We start from the raw sequence: 20,000 nt of genomic DNA, 5'->3' as shown, positions 1-20,000 counted from the left end.
GAACACTGTTTTGTTGAAACTTTTTGCATATATTATGGTTTGGTTAAGAGATGATATGTATCCGTCTGGATGAAATTATGCTCCTAAAGCAGTGGTCTGAGAGGATGTCTCATATCTATAATCAGCCTGTAGTCGTGCTGTGTTCAACTCACCAGTCGGAGGGTTTTTTAGCTTCAGGATCTGGAATGTATTCTGGTTCCTCATCTAGCCAATTATCAGGTTTCTTCGCAGTCGGTTCTGGGATATTGTGGGGAGCGTCCTCATCCCTGTAATATACAGCATCCCATAGCATCTGCCCATGGAAATACCTGATATTTTTTCACTAAATAAAATATTCAGATTAAGGGTTGCAAGTAAAACCCATTAGTAGGAAGAAACATATCCAGATATGCCTGTTTCCGCTCCATGAGTGGTTATATGGTTATATAACGCATACCCAAAATAGCAGAGAGATTTGCAAATAACTGGAGAGGCTAGTTCTATAACAGTATCTAAAAAACAATTGCCAGGTATAAATTTTATTTCTTCCCTCCATTAACACCAATTTCAATACTAATCTCAGCAGATTGTGAAATATAATCACTCATATAAATAACTTCTAGCTGTGATTAGAAGGTCAGTGGCTGTGATATTGTACTTTTCCCAGCCAGGTTAACCCACTAGTGTTAATTCAAGTTTGTTTCACTTGAGGAATGCCTATAACTCAATTTATTGCTGATGGAGAAATTCATTTCAATTTGTTAGCAACGAAGGACTGTAACAGTCGTCACTTATATAGAATTTGTTGGAGAAAACATGGAAAATTAACTTTATAGAGTTTATTAATGAAATTTATGAGGGCCGATAATAGAAATGTGGATCATTTAATAGATGCAATATAATGTGCTTGTCAAAAAGACTGAGGGCCAGAGAATAAAAGGGGCCGCAGTGAAATTAAAAAGTGGTCATGCAACAGAACACAGAGCAGTAGTGAAAGGTATACACAGAAATGCAGGAGTAAGTCATCAAGTCATGCAACATTCTTTATATAGCAAAGGTAATGATACATTACTGATGCAGATGGAGAGAAGGGGACAGAATGAAGCTGGCTGGCCCAGTATCAAAATGAACCTGGGGTTGTTTTAATTCTTACCAGTCATTGGGTTTCACTGACTCTGGATCAGGTATTCGAGGCCTGTCATCCCAGTCTTCAGGTTTTTGATGGTTGGGATCTTCAATCTCTTTGGGAGGGTTGACAGAGGGTGTCATGTCCTGAAGGAGACTTCCTTTACTCACAGATCTTTCATCTATCAATATCTCGAAGCTGTTGTCTGGTCTCACAACTAAATCAGTAATCATTTGAATTGTTATTAAAATGAGAAGAGAGATAAAAGAGAATGGCAAGTAATGTATTTTTAAGTACCATTTTTATCACATGCTATTTTTGTTATAATTTGAAAATATGTTACAATATTCTAATGTTACAATATTCTAATAATCTTCCTACTAATGGGTTTTGCCTAGAAATCAAGAGCTGGATTTAGCGTTCATATTTTAATCTGCTTTTGCTTGAGGTTTAGCCCTCTTGAACACAGCAGGCATTATAATTTGGCCTGCAAATTCCACATTAATTACAAAACATTAACCCTTTGGACTCTGGCCATTTTTAACCTTTCATAATATATACTGGGTCCATGGGCAAACTACAGTACGAACAACAGTATGAACCAGCTGGTGGCTGGTTATAAAACCAGTTCTGGGAAATGGAGACATGGAGTTTATGTGCTTGTTGGTAGTCCCTGAAAACAGAGACATGGAGTCCAAAGGGTTAAGTGTTCTTTCTCAAGAACTGCTTTCTCTTTTTTGCAGCTGTTTCAGTTTCTATTGGAATGATTTTGAAGATCATATTACTTAGTGTGTATAGGTGAGGTCTTTTATTGTTGAAGTAACTCCGGAGGTCCACATCTGGTTCCCTGGCATGCTTTTCCTCATGCGCACCTGTTACTGGATCCCTATGTCTGAAGATGAAGTGCAACTTGTAGTCCTCCCCACACTTGTCTGGTCCAAACATGATAGTGTAAGGGGTTTTATCAAAGAACTTTCTCTGTGGAAAACAATATTAGAGTTCATAATGAGTTAAGAAAGTTGTCATCAAAAAGGGACTTACAAACCAGTTGGATTGTGTAGGATCTGCCAGCTGAACCCATTTAAGTTCAACTGTGTTTCTTCCTAAAGTCAAGATGGAACTCTTCCAGTCCTTGTAAATAGTGACAGAGGGAAATCAATGGTAATCAACGATCAACACAGATGAATACAAAACACAAACATTGATCTAATAAGTTAGACTCTAATATTAACCATTGATTGACAAAGTATTGGGTCAATGGTAAGTAATGACTGACATAAGTAATGGATTGATTAAAAATCTAGAATCAACAATGATTAGCCACTGGTGTAACTTGAGATTGACATTAATCATTGACTTTATCAGTAAATGAATCCATTCTAGGATTTGACTGTAATCACTGACCAATCTGGAATCAAAGAAACCTTCAGATGACCTTTAATTGAATTTGTAATGATGCAATTTAAGACAGAGAGCAATTACAAGTTGCTGTAAAAATGAAGACATTTCTGAATTTCAGAATCAGAATTTATTGCCATGAAGAAGTTATGAAATTTGGTGTTTTGTGGCAGCATCGTAGAGCAAACATTCATATTATAACCATCTTACAACATTTATATAAAGTTAAAAAAAATAGTGCACAAAAAGTAAGGCAGTGTCTATTCATTGATCATTCAGGAATCTGATGGCAGCGGGGAAGAAGCTGTCCTTGTGCCGGTAAGTGCTCATCTTTAGGCTCCTCTACCTTTTCCTTGATGGTAGCAGAGTGAAGAGGGCTTGGCCTGGATGGTGGGGCTCTTCGAGGATAGAGGCTGCTTTTATAAGGCACCACCTTATGTAAACGTTCTCAATAGAGTGAAGTCTGGTGCCTGTGATGTTGCTGGCTGAGTTAACAACCCTCTGGAGTTTATTCTTTTCCTGAGACCTGGTGCCTCCGAAGCAGGCAGTGATGAACCCAGCCAGAATGGTCTCCACGGTACACCTGTAGAGGTTTGAGAGTTTTTGATGATATATCGGATCTCCTCAGACACCTCACAAAATATAGCCACTGGCGAGCCTTCTTTGTGATTGCATTAACGTGGAGGCTCCAAGACAGATCCTCAGAGATGTTAACACTCAGGAATTTGAAGTCCTTGACCCTCTCTACTACTGAGCCCTTGATGAGGATTGGGTTGTATTCCTCTGACTTCCTTCTGAAGTCCACAATCATCTCCTTGGTTTTGCTAACGTTGAATGCAAGGTTGTTGTTGTCAGTGAGCTGATCTATCTCTCTCCTGTACGCTTCCTCGTTGCCATTTGTGATTCTGCCGACAGAATCCTAGGTTTCACCTCTTAGGTTTTACAATGAAAGGGATTGGTGCACTGAAGTCGAGATAAGGTCTTGGCAATAATAGCTCCACAGAAGTTTCTATCTCTGAGAGTGTCTGGGAGGAACAGCCACAGGTACTTCAAATTGCCAATTGCAACCTGCTCCCTAAAAATCCTGTTATGTAGGAGAAATTCTCATGTCACATTAGTGCAAGAGAAGCATTGGGGAAACAAAAACCTAATGCTGAAGATACTTTTATTTTTTAGCTTCAATTATGAAGTACTTTGCACTTAAACGCACAGAAAAGGAATCTTACTCTTATCGTAAGGACAACTTACCAGATCAAGCTGATCATCCTCAGACAGCAGCTTCAGATATGCACCCCCACACTGAAGTCCATCCTGGAAATATACTTCATACCTACAGGACAGAGTGAGGGAGATGTACTTCATACCTACAGGACAAAGTGAGGGAGATATACTTCATACCTACAGGACAAAGTGAGGGAGATGTACTTCATACCTACAGGACAAAGTGAGGGAGATATACTTCATACCTACAGGACAAAGTGAGGGAGATATACTTCATACCTACAGGACAAAGTGAGGGAGATGTACTTCATACCTACAGGACAGAGTGAGGGAGATATACTTCATACCTACAGTTCAAAGTGAGGGAAATATACTTCATACCTACAGGACAGAGTGAGGGAGATGTACTTCATACCTACAGGACAAAGTGAGGGAGATATACTTCATACCTACAGGACAAAGTGAGGGAGATATACTTCATACCTACAGGACAAAGTGAGAGAGATGTACTTCATACCTACAGGACAGAGTGAGGGAGATGTACTTCATACCTACAGGACAAAGTGAGGGAGATATACTTCATACCTACAGGACAGAGTGAGGGAAATATACTTCATACCTACAGGACAGAGTGAGGGAGATATACTTCATACCTACAGGACAAAGTGAGGGAGATATACTTCATACCTACAGGACAGAGTGAGGGAAATATACTTCATACCTACAGGACAGAGTGAGGGAAATATACTTCATACCTACAGGACAGAGTGAGGGAGATGTACTTCATACCTACAGGACAGAGTGTAATGCATGTCAAAAGAACCACAGACTTGTTGATCCAATCCAAGGCTTTTATTAACTAAAAGACTGGAGCATATCACAAGTAGGTCGACCAGTCCAGAATGACCTGGTCTGGCTAGGAGCAATCCTTTAAGACCTGCCAGTAGGTGTGGCTACACTCTCAGCCAATCACAGTCATCCTACACTACCATCTGCACATATGTACATATACACATTGGTGATAGAATCTGTACTATCACACAGAGTGAGGGAGATATACTTCATACCTACAGGACAGAGTGAGGGAGAATACTACACAGTCCAACTCATATCAGTGTTCCTTTTCCCATTTGCCATTTCTGGTTTAACATGGTCATTGGTCAGCAAGATATCTGTTCTAAGAACTCTTCCATTGCATCTCTGTTCTCCCTGTTTGGAGCTGCAAGGGAGAAATCAAAAATAAAATGCTCTCTTGTTTTCTTTGTCTCTCGTTGGGAATTGTCCAGCCTCTAGTCTTCTGGCATGACAACTAACACCGTGAGAAGATTCATGTTCACAAAGCTGAAGAGAACCGCAAATGTTGTTTATCGATTACAGCACCATCATACCAGCAAAACTTATGACCAAACCAAGTGATTGGGTTCTCTGTTCATCCCCCTGCAATTGGATCCTCGTCTTCCTCACTGGCAGATCCTAATGAATGCAGATTGGCAATATCACTTCCTCATCACTGACCATTGACACAGGCACCACAGGGGTGCAGGTGTAGTCCCTTGCTCTATTGCTTGCACATTCATGACTGCATAGCTAAGTTCAGCTCAAATGCAATTTATAGATTTGCTGATGACCCCACTGTTGTTGGCTGAATAACTGGAGTTGATGAGTTAAAATAGAAGATGGGAGATCAAGGTGTTGGCCAGAACAAAAATCTTGCTCTCAACATAAGGAGCTTGTGATTATAGGAAGGAGAAATTGAGGGGCCACATATCTGTCTGCTTTGATGGGAAGGTGGAGAGACTTGGTACCTCTAAGTACCTGGGAAATCCATAAATCAGAAGACCTCTCCTGGATCCAGCATATTGAGGCAACAGTGAAGAAGGCACACTGATGCCTCTACTTTCTAACAAGTTTGAGAAGATTTGGTATGTCATTGAATACTAAACAAACATTTACAGGTTTATTAAGAGGTCTGTCACATGACTGGGTTAATTGCCCTGTACTAGATTCGGTATGGGCTCTCCTTTAGTCAGACTGTCCACATCTACGTCAGGTGCCAATTAATATTAAAGAAGATGTTATTTTTTATCTGTCTAAAATCTACCCTGATCAGCAATGCCACTTAATGTCTGGTAATCTATGAATAAATAAATAACAAAACCTCCAGGAGAAAAAAAAATCCCAACAATCTAATTGGAGAGTTTTCTCTGCATTTCAATCCTAAATAACCTTCCCTGTATTATGGAGAGTTATGGGCTGTGAAGGAGGGTTGGGTTAGATTGATGTGGAGGTAGTTTATGTCATGGGTTGAAGCACCTGTACTGTGCTCTAGTTTTCTTTGTTCTATGAATCATCTACTCAGATTGTTGATTCTGGTCAGGTCAATTTCAAAATGACAGAGAGACTGTGGTAACCTGGGCAAGTTTTGTTAATGATAGAAGTGTTCAAAACAAAACCAGTTTATACACCCAATGGGTAATATACACACATGTCAATAAAAGAGCTGAAAACAATTCATCAGCTAGGATGAACAAGATAAAACTAAAAGAGAACAAAAGCTTACAAAAGTACAGAAAATAGGAGTGTAACATAACATTCAGAAAAGAACCTCCCAAAGAATCTCAAAAAACTTTCATCATTATATTAGGAAAAGGAAGATGATTAAGATGCAGTTTGTAAATGTAAATAAAAAATAAAGGAAGTGGGCTGATGAATTAATTGCTTTAAAGCAGTACTCAGAGTGAAATGCTTTCCTCACTGTTGGGGAACATATTGCATCAGGGACCGAGACAGCAAATTAGCATTGATACAGGGGTTGAAAAAAATGATGCCCACAAACATTGACAAATCCTTGGAACCAGATATTTTTCAACCCAGTTATGTATAGAGAAAGTGGATTAAAACAATCCAGATGCTTTGTGAGCTTCCATTTTTCTCAATCCAGGAAAATTTCACATTCTTGATGAATGTAATTGATTTAAAAAAAAAGTGAGGGGTAATGTAAACTGCATTTGTAATTACCAGGGGTCATCCCAGTGACCTTGTCTATAAAGCAGTCCAGAGCTACAGTCTAGCCTTCCAGGTTTGTCTTGCAGAGAGACAAGACCTCTTAGTGTACATATTAGTTTATTAAAGCTGTCTTATACTCGCACTGCTGGTGTGGTTATTGTCAGTACAGTTGTATGCCAATATGAGATAGCACCTCATGGTTAATTGTATGTTGTAACAAATGTGTAAAAACTTCCAAATGTCTGTTTGCATCTATGGAGTAAGCCCATCAACAATATGCTAACCAGCTGAAACCTGAATGTCTGCAGTCTCGAATTGTAGTAAAAGCCCAGAAATGCTGGAGGAACTTTGGAGATCTCACAGTGTCCAGAGGAGGTAAAGATGATATTACTGACATTTCCTGGTGCTATCCCAGTTCTCTTTAAGTTATTTTCTACTCATGAAGTACTTCATTCATTTTACCTTCCTGTCCTTTCAGAGTGATTCAGAACTATATACATAAGAGATAACCAACTAAACACCAGGAAGAATTTAAATTGATCAATGGGAGTGAGCAATGAGTTGTAAAGGGCAGGCCATGCCTGATGAATGCAATTGAATTTTTTGAAGAGTTCACTGAAGTCTCGGACAATGGATGTTTCTTATGAGGACTTTCAGAAGGTGTTAGATGAAAGTCATTCAAAAGAGAGGGTAAGCTTAAGTTGAAATGAATAGAATGAAATTGTAAATCTATTTTTAAAATTGAAAGAAGGGGAGAAAGAGACTGTTCTAGTATTCTTATTAGTAGAATGTCATCCCGTTAGAATATGCATTGGTGAGATAACTTTTCAGTACACTCTGTGAGGATAGAGAGAGGCATATTTTTAATTGAAATAAAGATAGGTAGCATTAGAAGCAGAGTTTGAGTTAGCTGGCCTTATTGATAGAACATCATTTGGTGTTGTATCTGTAGGCATGGGAGAGGATGTAATTATCCTGACCATAATTATCTACTGATTGTTATTGAGAAGAGATTATGTTTGGGCATTTGTTAAGGACATGATTTAGTCAATAAGAAGTATAAACATTCTGAAATACTGGAGGAACTCAGCCGGTCTTCCAGAGTCCATAGGAGATAAATATATATTGCCGACCTTTCAGGCTTGAGCCCTTCTTCATAGAATAAGCAAAGAATAAGCCTTTGGCTTATCTTTATCTCCTATGGATGCTGCCAGACCAGCTGAGTTCCTCCAGCATTTTGGTGTGTTTTTACTCTAATCACAGCATCTGCAGACTTTAGTCAATGCCAAATCTCTACCTGTTATACAACAGCATACAATGTTTTTAACTCACAAAGAGTGAATGCTTTTTGGACAGATACATACATTTTACAAATGAATTCTGAAACTATAGCCAGATTCCAAGAAACTTATCTAAATTTGTTGACAATTTAGGTTCTGACCAGTTTGCAAATTGCTTCAGGTATCTGTCACCTGGTCTGAATCTTACAATGACCAGATGCAAGTCAGATTTAACCCTTCCCTCAAAACAATTTAAATCAGCACCAAGTCCTATTATACAATCAGTGCATATACATAGTGCGCTTCAACTGTCTTGTTTCCCTATGGCAACGTGGTTCCAGGAAAACCAAGACAAACATTTCTTTTTGTTTTCCTTGGCAGCTTTCTTATTCTAACTTTTGTTGGTTGCAATATCAAGCTAATCTTTTCAAACTGAACCCTAGGAAAAAATAAAGGAACCTTGAAGACATCATGGAGATGAGGCCCAGCTGTACATTTTACAAATGGACATGTGAGAAGCAGTGAGACTGCTGAACGACCAAAGGAACTGCTCACACTAACCATCCGAGACGCTCATATTCATGAAACAATATTTATTTATTTGTATATATGAATACTTGGCCTGCATATGTATTGTTTGTATGTGTGTTATGTTTAGTTGTTTGGTTGAGTGTTTTGCATTGAGGCAAGGTTAGCAGAACTGGGATTTTTCTCTTTGTAGCCTAGAAGGATAAGAGGAGACTTGATAAAGGTCTACAAGATTGTGAGAGGCATAGATAGAGTGGATAGCCAGCACCTGTTTCCTAGGGCAGGATCGGCAAATGCCAGAGGGCATATGTACAAAGGATTTTTTTTACACAGGGAGTTGGGTGTCTGGAAAGCCTTGCCGGGGATGGTGGTGGAGGCTGAAACATTGGGGGCAGTTAAGAGACTCTTAGACTCATGGATGAAAATAAAATAGAGGGTTATGGGGTAGGGAGGGTTTAGTACTTTTTTTAGAAAGGAATATATGGGTCAGCGCAACATCGAGGGCCGAAGGGACTGCACTGTGCTGTATTGTTCTATATTCTATGTTTTATGAGGACCGGAGAACACTATTTCATCAGGTTATACTTGTGCAATCAGGAGATAATAAACTTGACTTGAATTGATGTGGCTGAGGGAATGAAAAGCAGCTGGTGTCCACACGGTTATACGCACTTGGTTCACAATATCTGAGAGTTGTGGTGTTGTTGAAAATGATAATCAGATGCTTCTTATTTCTTAAACAATGATGTGAGACTGCTTAAGAACAAAATACTCACTGCACAATAAGGGGCCTGTCTTTGAAAGTGAAGGGCTTCTGCAAGTAGGTAGCAATGGCGTGGTGCTTGGCTTGGGATTTCAGCACCAGTCCTTTATTTCCTGGAACTTTCTGGTCAGAAGATTCCTCTACAGCCCACATTCCTGCAATTCAATAACAAAAGAAATCAGAAACATGTATTCGACACCTTCATGTATTAGAAAACACCACCAAACAAAGCAAGTTCAAGTCCTGTAACTTCAAACCCAACAGCACCAGCGTTGGGGTGGCACAGTTAGCATAGGAGTTTGTGCAACGTTATTACAGCACCAGCGATCATGGCCGGGGTTCAAATCCTGCACGGTCTGTAAGGAGTTTGCATGTTCTCCCTGTGTTTGCATGGGTTTCCTCTGGATGCTCCAGCCTCCTAAACATACTGGGAGCTTTTAGATCAATTGGGTATCATTGGACGGCATGGACTTGTGTGCTGAAAGTCTAAATTTAAATTTAAACTTTAATTAAAAAAAAATAAATTTAATGAGACAGAAGAGCTTGAGTTCTAGGTCCCTACTGCTGCCTGCTCGAATGTCTGCCTGTTTTAGATAGTTGGTGCACTTCACTGCACTGGCTACTCTACCAAAAATCAATATTAAAGATGATTTGTAATGGTGCCCGTGGTTAAATTCCTCACCACGAACCACTGGATTTGCATGGAAATTGGTTGCCCAAATTGAAGTAATGTGAGGTTTGCTGCTGCAGTTGTACTCTGGAATTGTATCTCTATTCAAGTCAAACTTCCAGAAGGGGCGAATCTCACTCCTGCTGCATGTATGAAAACAGCAACAAACAGTTGACTGTGGAGTAGCATCTCATCCTCAGTCAAAAATAGGTTTGATGGTGTGTCTTTGGGCGTACTCCTCTTCTGAAGAGGAGAAACCTATTTTCCTGGCATTCTTATTTAAAATAGTGTGGATTTCAAGTAAACCAGAGATAAAATTCAAAGTAAATTAAATCTTAGTAATCATTTTGGGGATATTTCAGAGATGACTTACCTTCATACTTGGTGTCATCAGTGTCATCCTTTGTTGCTTCAGAGATTACCCATCTGGAAAGGCAATGTGAAAACTAACACTTCTTGTGTGGCAAACAGAGTATGTTCTTGAATATTGAGACCTCAATTAGCTCTAACAGTGTTGCACTTCAACCAAGCTCTCAAAATGTTTTCATTGGTTTACCTACCGATACTCTATATCAGACACCAGTTGAACTCAGCATCTACTGTCCACATCCATGTAAATGTGGAAACAACCTTGCACTCAACGTTAGCAAAACCAAGGAACTGATTGTGGGCTTCAGGAAGGGGAAATCAAGAGAACACAAACCAGTCCTCATTGAGGGGTCAGCAGTGGAAAGGGTTAAGATCTTCAAGTTCCTGAGTGTCAACATCTCTGAGGACCTGTCTTGGAGCCTTCATGTCATTGCAGTCATAAAGAAGGCTCTCCAGTGGCTGTACTTTGTGAGGAGTTTGAGGAAATTTGATATGTCACCAAAAACTCTTGTGATCGACTACAGGTGCACCGTGGAGCTGGTTGCATTACTGACTGGTACAGAGGTGTCAACACTCAGGACAAGAAAAATCTCCAGAGGGTTGTTAACTCAGCCAGTGCCATCACAGCCATCAGTCTCCACACCATCAAGGACATTTACAACAGGCAGAATCTTAAGAAAGCAGCTCTATCCTCAAGGACCATCACTACCCTGGCCATGCCCTCTTCACACTGCTACCATCAGGAAGGAGGTACAGGAGCCTGAAGATAAACATCCAACAGCTTCTTCCCTTCTGCCCTCAGATTATTGAATGGACAATGAACCACAGACACTACCTTACTTTTTCTTGTTTTCGCACTAATTTATTTATTTTTAAATGCAATTTTATAGCAATATTTTCACTGTAATGCCACAAAACAATAAATTTCATGACGTTCATGACAATAAATTCTGATTGTATAAACCTCACCAAATAATTCCAAGTTGATGGACAGTGCTATCTTGATGTGTCACTTCATTTTGTTAATGCATCATTCTCAAGTCTGCCCAAGTTTCCTTATCTGTTGATGAGGAAGAACAACCCAAAGTCTCTTCACAAAGACTAACAAAATCTTGATGAAGGGCTCAAGCACCAAACGTTGGTTATGTATTTTTATAAAGGACACTGTTTGATCTGCTGAGTGTCTCTGGTACTGATGGTACTCAGATTGATTTGGTTGAAGGTGAAATTGAGAATGCAAATTGTTCTCAAAGGATATTGTGAGTAAACAAAGACTAAGGTAGTGATCATTTCTTTCTCTAGAACTACGAAGCAAATATGCTCTCTGAATATTTAAATATCGTGTTAATTGCTCCCTTGATTGCTTCATTGCAATGCAACTCAGCCATACAGACCAGGAAGTTCAAATTTCATGTTTGGTTTCACTCAATGAAATGATTTCAGTTTGATCAGCAGGGGGAGCCCTTCACTAAGCAAAGTCACAATCCATGCTTGTGACCACTGTCCCAGGTGTGAAATATTAAGGGAGACTATTGCCCTATCTAGTTGAAGTTCTTTCTCAGACTAAATCTCAGATTGAAACCCTTTGTCCAAATTCAAGTATGGGGGATGGCTAATCAGTGAGGTGATTCGAGGAATATGGAGCTGAGGTACTGGACCCAATCAGGACATAGGGCCTGCTTGAGATAGAAAGAGAAAAAAGTGAGATTCCAAGTAAAGCTGATAAGCAAAAATAACTGTTCATTCAAGTTTGAAGGAATCTAAAATATCTGCCATCAAAATTTGACTGAGCAAAGGTAGTTAATTATTAAAGAAAAATAATTAACATTATTATTTCTATCAATTACATTTTGGGCAAGTTTCTGTGTTGGGTAATATTTTCAGTGATCCAGATTCCATCCAAAGTTGGACCAGTTTTCAGATATGTCACTTTACATTTCCAGCAAATTTACTTGTGAATTGCCAAATCCGTCATTAAGTCACCAAATTTGGCAATACTTCAGGGTACAGCTTTTATTTAAAAAATTTTGTTAACAATGGTTTTTTTTCTTTCAAATGTTTATATGTCCTCTGCTCAAGATATGCCTGGCTGACCCATCTGCCTTGTTGCCCAAGTGGCACTGGACAATGAAGATTTTGCTTCCTGAATACTATTGGGTGTATTTTATAGATTTTGGCCTACTGATCATGAAAATCATTCTAAAATGGCTGGGTTTTTTTTTTAGATACAACCTATTTTTGTGTTTTCCTGTTTTAAGTCTACTTCAAGAATACAAAACAATGAAGTGCAACATGCCATTGAAAATTCATTTTCTGTATTCGCATTTGGACGTCTTCCCTGCTGATCTTGGTGCAGACAGTGACAAATATGGTGAAAAGTTTCACCAGAACATTGCATTCATGGAAAATCAAAATCAAGGCAACTGGAATCCATCAATGGTGGCCAACTATTGTTGGACACTGACATGAGAGGCATCTGATGCTGAGTACAAACGAAAATTAGCAGCAAAACATTTTTAGGTCAGTTGAGCTAACGGAATATGCCAGCATCATTATGCGATTAAACCTGCTTAATTTAATAAAAGTAAATTTGTTTTTTCTCCAATTTCCTACGTGCTACAGAAAATCTGAAATTATCTTTGTGTTTATCTTGAAGTTGTCGATCATAATCCCCAATTATTTTTTCAGGAAGAATTTTATTTTTTTAAAAAGATTGGTGTTCAGAGTAATTATTGGGGTTGGGTTCTAAATTCAGAGACACCCAGAGTAAATGTACCATTCATCCCCTATTTACAAGTATAATCAGCTAACTCATTGGGGCTGGGAATTGAACTTAATATTTTTTGGTGTGCGTAATTCATGCTGGAATTACATTGCAAATCCAAAGAGGTAACTGTGCTTAGAAGTTTGTCCCCATTTACTTGTTTCTACTTGGCACACTGTCACATGACCACATGGCTCCAAAACTCTCGCCTTTGGTTCATACATTTTTATTTCTAGTATTACTAATTACTTGTAAATTTAAGGATTGACTTTCAGTAGGTGTATGGGTAAATCCTTCCCTTGAATTAATTAGATGGATAAAGTAACTTATATGAAATTGATTCTATACAAAAAACAATCAATTTAATATAATGGACAGAAAATGCTGATGTCTCTGTTATAGGTGTAAAATGTTCCCTTAAAAATATTTTTCCATCTCTTCCTTACAGTTGATCTTTTATACGCTAGACCAGCTATTCTCAGTGGGGACCCTATGGTCATCCTGGGGCCCACAGCACATTTAAGTAAAAGCCTTTTCACTTCATGTAACAAATATTTTTTATGCTTTTTATGTAGTTGGTAGGAGAGAAGTAAGGAAGAAACCAAAACTTGGCTGCTTCATAGGGAAGAGGGCCCATAAACTCTGAGCAGAGTTCTCAGGGGTCATAGCCAAAAAAGGTTTGAGAATGGGTGCTCGAGAGGAACAAGAAAAAAATGCTTTGAGCTAGTTTAGTACAGCTGTTGTTTCTGGAATTTGAGTCAGAATTTCAAGGTAAACAAATGAGGTGTGATTTCTTCTATTTGAAAGATTGGAGTGATGGAGGATGGAGAGGGGACTGTCACTTTGGGTTAGGGTTAGTGTTGTGGTAGGGACAAGGTGTATCCTGCCACCTGGGATAAGTGTTGGAAAATCAAGCTATCATTTGGCTGTGTGTACTGAAGCTTGCTCAGCAGAGACAGGGCAGCAATTAACGCATTCATCTGAATGATCAAATGGCAGCAAATAGGATGGGTCTTATACTGTATGCAGAATCACAACCATTCAAATAGACTGCCGACACACACACACACACACACACAAAGGACTCAATGAATGTATGTATGAATGTATACAAATATACATAAATAATTATATCCTCAAAATGCACATTAAGCCTAGAAATAACCTCTCCGTATCTTAAGAGAAAGAAAAAGAAACAGTGGACAGAGCGGGAGAAGAAGAAAAAGGAAAAGGGGGAAAGAGCTGGCATCAACATTTAATACAATCAAAACAAAATAAAATAAAAATATTAAATTACTAATAAGGAATGAAAATTAAATATAAAACATTTAATAAATAGACTAAACTATCCAGGCATTCAAATAATTCAAATAAGGCTGCCAAATATCTACGAACATTTTATATTCATTTCTAAGATTATAAGTAATTTTCTCTAGGGATAGACTGCCTACACACTTACAGTAAGATGAAGCATGGAGACTAACTTACCCTTCAAGACCATCCGTATCAAAAGATGCCACTAAATAGATATCACCAGCAGGCTTTGGTGGGTTAGGAACAATCTGTAAAAATCAATGGTACAGTGAAAACAGTGCATCACGGAAGGAATGGTAAGGATGGCAAGGAATATCTGCGCTTTAGAAAACTGCTCGTCTTTGGGGATTCAATGCCATGAACTGAGATTATTGATTTATATTTCATAGCTATCACTTAGCATTGTCTCAATGTGTACTCGGATTCAGACTGCTTATGGGAATTTCACATGATGAGAAACTAAATGCACATGCTTTTATATAGGGTGGCACGGCTGGCATAGTGGTTAGTTCAAGGCCTTTACAGTGCCAGTGATCAGAAACGGACCAGGGTTTGTTACAGCGCTGCCTGTAAGTAATTTGTATGTTCTCCCCATGTCTGCATGGGTTTTCTCCAGGGACTCCAGTTTCCTTCCACTGTTCAAAATGTACTGGAAGTGTAGGTTCTTTTTTCTTTGGCTTGGCTTCACGGACGAAGATTTATGGAGGGGTATGTCCACGTCTGCTGCAGGCTCGTTGGTGACTGACAAGTCCAATGCGGGACAGGCAGGCATGGTTGCAGCGGTTGCAAGGGAAAATTGGTTGGTTGGGGTTGGGTGTTGGGTTTTTCCTCCTTTGTCTTTTGTCAGTGAGGTGGGCTCTGCGGTCTTCTTCAAAGGAGGTTGCTGCCCGTCGAACTGTGAGGTGCCAAGATGCACAGTTGGGGGCGAGATCAGCCCACTGGCGGTGGTCAATGTGGCAGGCACCAAGAGATTTCTTTAAACAGTCCTTGTACCTCTTCTTTGGTGCACCTCTGTCTCGGTGGCCAGTGGAGAGCTCGCCATGGAATACAATCTTGGGAAGGCGATGGTCCTCCATTCTGGAGACGTTACCCACCCAGCGCAGTTGGGACTTCACCAGCATGGATTCGATGCTTGCGGACTCTGCCAGCTCGAGTACTTCGATGTTGGTGATGAAGTAATTCCAATGAATGTTGAGGATGGAGTGGAGACAGTGCTGATGGAAACGTTCTAGGAGCTGTAGGTGATGCCGATAGAGGACCCATGATTCGGAGCCGAACAGGAGTGTGGGTATGACAACGGCTCTGTACATGCTGATCTTTGTGTGTTTTTTCATGTGGTTATTTTTCCAGACTCTTTTGTGTAGTCTTCCAAAGGCGCTATTTGCCTTGGCAAGTCTGTTGTCTATCTCTTTGTTGATCCTTGCATCAGATGAAATGGTGCAGCCAAGGTAGGTAAACTGGTTGACCGTTTTGAGTTTTGTGTGCCCGATGGAGATGTGGGGGGGCTGGTGGTCATGGTGGGGAGCTGGCTGATGGAGGACCTCAGTTTTCTTCAGGCTGACTTCCAGGCCAAACATTTTGGCAGTTTCCGCAAAACAGGATGTCATGCGCTGGAGAGCTGGGGTGTAAAATGGGCGGTATAGACACATGGGCTGAAATGGCTTGTTACTGTGCTGTCTGCCTAAATTAAAAATTAAATGATATATCTATTATATTTCCTCATAGCTAATAGTGAAATATCAAATGCAAATTAATGGATATGATACTGTGCCAAATACTTTTAAAGGATAACCAGATGTCTCAAAGTGTGGTCCATATTAGTGATGTAGCACAGTCTCAGATTCAATTCCCAATAGATGTTGAGTTGGTTGGTGAATATCATAACAGAGATGAAATTCAGAGAAAATTCATGATCCTGACATTGAATACTAATGATTGACAATAATCTCAGTTTCAACTGGCATGATTTCACTGCCAGCTGCTGACCTGTCAGGAAATTTAAATATTCACAGAAAATACAGCAGTGGTTACATATGGCATATTGGACAACTGAAGTTACTTTTGCAGTTGACTGTACAAGGTCTTACCCTGTGTGGTTGAGTGAAGATAGGATTTTCTTGAAACTCCTCATCTTTCTTGGAATCATCAACAAGCTGTGCAAAGACCAGAGTCAGTCCACAGACCCTGAGAAATGTGAGGAACTGCAGCCACATGCTATTGAGTGAAGGTGAAGCAATTAGTTTATTAAAAGGTCATGTACAGCTATTTTCCCCTCACAGAAATCCTTCTTCAGCCTTCAACATAACAGTTCCCAAAGTATCGCCACATCAATGTTCACAAACATCTCTTTTCCTCTATAACCCCAAGAAATCTGATTTAAGGGGCAAAAGCTTAATTACTTAAATTTTGAGAGATATACACTAATCAAAAAAAAAGAACCTTGATGATTTCTGAGGCTGATTATTTGAACTTTGCTGGTGAAAGAAGGGTTTGGCAGGAGGTGGGACAGGATTATTTCTGTTTATCTTTGTTTAGATGGCAACAGGCCCTTTTGGCCCATGAGCCCATGCTACCCAATTACACCCATGTGACAAATTAACCCGCTAACCTGTATGTCTTTGGAATATGTGAGTCTGACCAGCTCACACTTTAACCATAGCAAGTTTGAGGTGCAGATATTGGAAGAATGGAAGGTAATGCAAAGTGATAACCAGTACCAGTTCAGTTACGCTGGAAATTCAAGTGCGAGAACAATTTCCTTCTCACGTATAACACATGGAATTGAATTTCGGGTGAAAACACTGTCAAAGTAAAGGATGAAGGTGGAATTGTAAGTGAAGAGGCTGTACGTAAATCCAACAGCACAAAAGAGCCAGAAGTAAGTCTAGATATTTCTGCAATATTGGCAAACTTGTGCACTTTCGATGATCAATGTCCCATTTAACAAGGAAATAGAAAAGTTGCAAATGCATTTCAACGATGTGCTGTTGGAGTGTATGGAGAGCCCATAATAAAATTTCAGGAAAGATAATCAGTGAGATGCTCTCATTCTAAAAATCTGTAGCATTATTGGAACTTCAGTGTGTCCTGGGATTGAACACTGAAGAAAGTTTGTGTGCAGATTAATCAACAAAGGGGCATCCAGTCCAAGTAACTAAATATTCTTGACTAACTGTTCAAACTAACAGGTTGGAGTAAGAGTTAGTGCAATGCTATTACAGTGCCAGTGACCAGGTTTGAATCTGGTGCTTTCTGTGAGGAGTTTGCTCGAGTCTGCGTGGGTTTCCTCCAGGTGATCCAGTTTCCTCCCATCCTTCAAAACATACAAGAAATATACAAGAATTTTGTCTGGAGCAGTACGTTAGTCCAAAGACAGTATGCATGGCAAGAGAGCATGGAAGAGTTATGTTTGTCAGATATTGAGGAAGGTGTAAATGGCAAGAAGTACATTAAAAGTTGATAGCATATTCTAGCAAGATTTGAGAATATTTGAGCAAATCTAACATGTATTCCTCTAGAATGGGGCAAAAGCAAAGCTACTGAGTAAAATGTCTGATTGTATGAACAAATCAGCCCTACTAGGGAGATGCTAGAAGATGTACAGGTGCTTAATCTTTTATTTTGGATTCTGAAAAACAACTTGGGCAGACAAGGGGGCAGGAATAGACAGGAGTGCGTCTTGGGCGGGTGAGCGAGAGAGCGAGTGGCCAGCGTGGTGGTAGGGGGTGTGAAGACGGCAATATGACCTGCTCCCCTGACCTTGAACAGCTGGTGACCAAGTGCTTCCCATTCTACCTGCCGAGGGAATTGACTGCCATCATCCTGGTTGCAGTGTACATTCTTCCCCAGGCTAATGTCAGGCTGGCATTGGAGGGACTGAGCACTGTGATTAACAGCCATGAGACAGCATATCCTGATGTCTTTTCGACGATCATCGTGGAGGACTTCAATCGGGCCAACCTGAAGAAGCCTCTGACAAACTACTATCAACACGCCACATGTGAGACCAGAAGAGCCAAAGCACTTGACCACTGCCACACCAACATGAAGAATGCCTACCAAGCCATACCACGACTGCACTTCAGCAAGTCTGATCACCTGGCTGTATTTCTACTCCTGGCATTCAAGCAGAGACCGAAGACCACAGCACCAGTAGTGAAGATGGTGAACGCATTGTCAAGGGAGGTGGAGGAGAGTCTGCAGGACTGCCTTGAATCTGTGGTTGGAACATATTCAAGAACTCATCCATTCTGATTCTGATTTTTAAAATCAGCCTTTATTAATAGCAGAGAAATAGGACTTTACAACTGTAACTGCTTAGTTTCAGCGGAAGGGAGCTTGTAGGTAGAAATGAATCTATTATTAAAAAGGTGTACATATACTGAGGTTGACAAGCTAACTTTCTATGGGAAGTTCAGTTCATGTCTACTGTGCAAGTACTCTAAATTTACACAATTCAATTCATTTCAATAGTGAGCCAGACAGTGCAAGGTTAAAGGCATAGGGAATGTATAACTCAGCCAACAACTTTTGCATGAAACACGAAAGTCTACAGTCGCAGTGATTGGAGTAAAAACACACAGAAATGCTGGAGGAGCTCAGCCGGTTTCGCAGCATCCATTGGGGGTTGGTGGGGGGGTGGGGTGGGGGGGGGTGGTGGAGAAGATATATTACCGGTGTCTTGGGCCTGAGCTCTTTCTCAATAACTTTTGTGTACCCACGTTTAACCTCACATTTAGATTCCAGGACATTATCGGATTCCATCCATTAAGATTTTGCTTTAATTATGACATTTTCATTCTGTATCAATTTCCCTCCCAATCACTGGTGCCCCTTCTCATGTTCCTAATAATATTATTAAATTAATCTGAACATATAAAAGGTGGATGCACTTTTTGTGGTCATCAGTCACTCACAGCCCTGGGTGGCCCTGGGGAATGAACACCACAGTAACTTGCTTGTATATCATTTAATGGGAACAATATTATCCACAAGTTTAGTTGATTTTAGATTTAAAAAAATTCATAGGCCTTCTAAAAGACACCACGTTAAAAAAATTACTTTAAAGGGACTGCTGAGGCAATATAACACATTACTACAGAACCCTTACTCCAGTCAAGGATCACATGTCTTCCCAGGTGAGAGACACCTTCCTCTCTTTCTGCTTTGAACTTTCTTCAATTAACAACAATGGTAGCACATCATTACAGGTGTTACATTACACATAACAGGTCCATTACTCACCTAATGTTTCAAAATGAAGAGTTTATTAAGGAATCTACAGCTACATTTAGTGCTACTTCTTGACAACATGTGCCCTGGGCTGTTTCTGCAATCCCACGGCACCCCTCACAAACACTGCTGCCGCAGAACAAGCCAGAGCGGCCTTTGACTTCTTAACCTTTGCCCCCGGCAACCATTGGGAACTTTCACCAGGTGGAGTCATGGCAACCAGCCATGAATGTGCAGCAAGCTGGTTCTCCTGAGTCATTTGCTGTAACACTCACTTTAAAAATGTTACTTACCTTCAATTTCAATTCTATTAATTTAATGTATTTGCCATTCATTTCACTCATTTATTT

General features: G+C 39.9%; 1 protein-coding gene across 3 annotated transcripts in view; it reads right to left on the bottom strand.

Moving 5' to 3' along the window:
- Positions 1-19,792, bottom strand: part of LOC138740527 (calnexin) — a 35,850-nt gene extending 16,058 nt beyond the window's left edge. Inside the window, exons 1-9 of one of the 3 annotated variants that reach the window (XM_069893316.1) lie at positions 19,663-19,792; positions 16,506-16,632; positions 14,593-14,666; positions 10,345-10,397; positions 9,315-9,456; positions 3,752-3,833; positions 1,891-2,083; positions 1,133-1,322; positions 153-266 (exon numbers count right to left, since the gene is read on the bottom strand). In XM_069893316.1, the coding sequence (XP_069749417.1) occupies positions 153-266; positions 1,133-1,322; positions 1,891-2,083; positions 3,752-3,833; positions 9,315-9,456; positions 10,345-10,397; positions 14,593-14,666; positions 16,506-16,631 (974 nt within the window). In that variant the 5' untranslated portion in view covers position 16,632; positions 19,663-19,792. Of the gene's footprint in view, positions 1-152; positions 267-1,132; positions 1,323-1,890; positions 2,084-3,751; positions 3,834-9,314; positions 9,457-10,344; positions 10,398-14,592; positions 14,667-16,505; positions 16,633-19,528; positions 19,553-19,662 lie in introns of those variants that run through there. The other 2 variants (XM_069893318.1, XM_069893317.1) reach the window with 2 other exon arrangements.
- Positions 19,793-20,000: the final 208 nt, after the last annotated feature.

The sequence above is a fragment of the Narcine bancroftii genome, chromosome 8 (assembly GCF_036971445.1).
Source record: "Narcine bancroftii isolate sNarBan1 chromosome 8, sNarBan1.hap1, whole genome shotgun sequence".
Lineage (NCBI taxonomy): Eukaryota > Metazoa > Chordata > Chondrichthyes > Torpediniformes > Narcinidae > Narcine > Narcine bancroftii.
The sequence above is the reverse complement of the archived record's forward strand: the minus strand, read 5'-3'. Positions and strand labels throughout refer to the sequence as shown.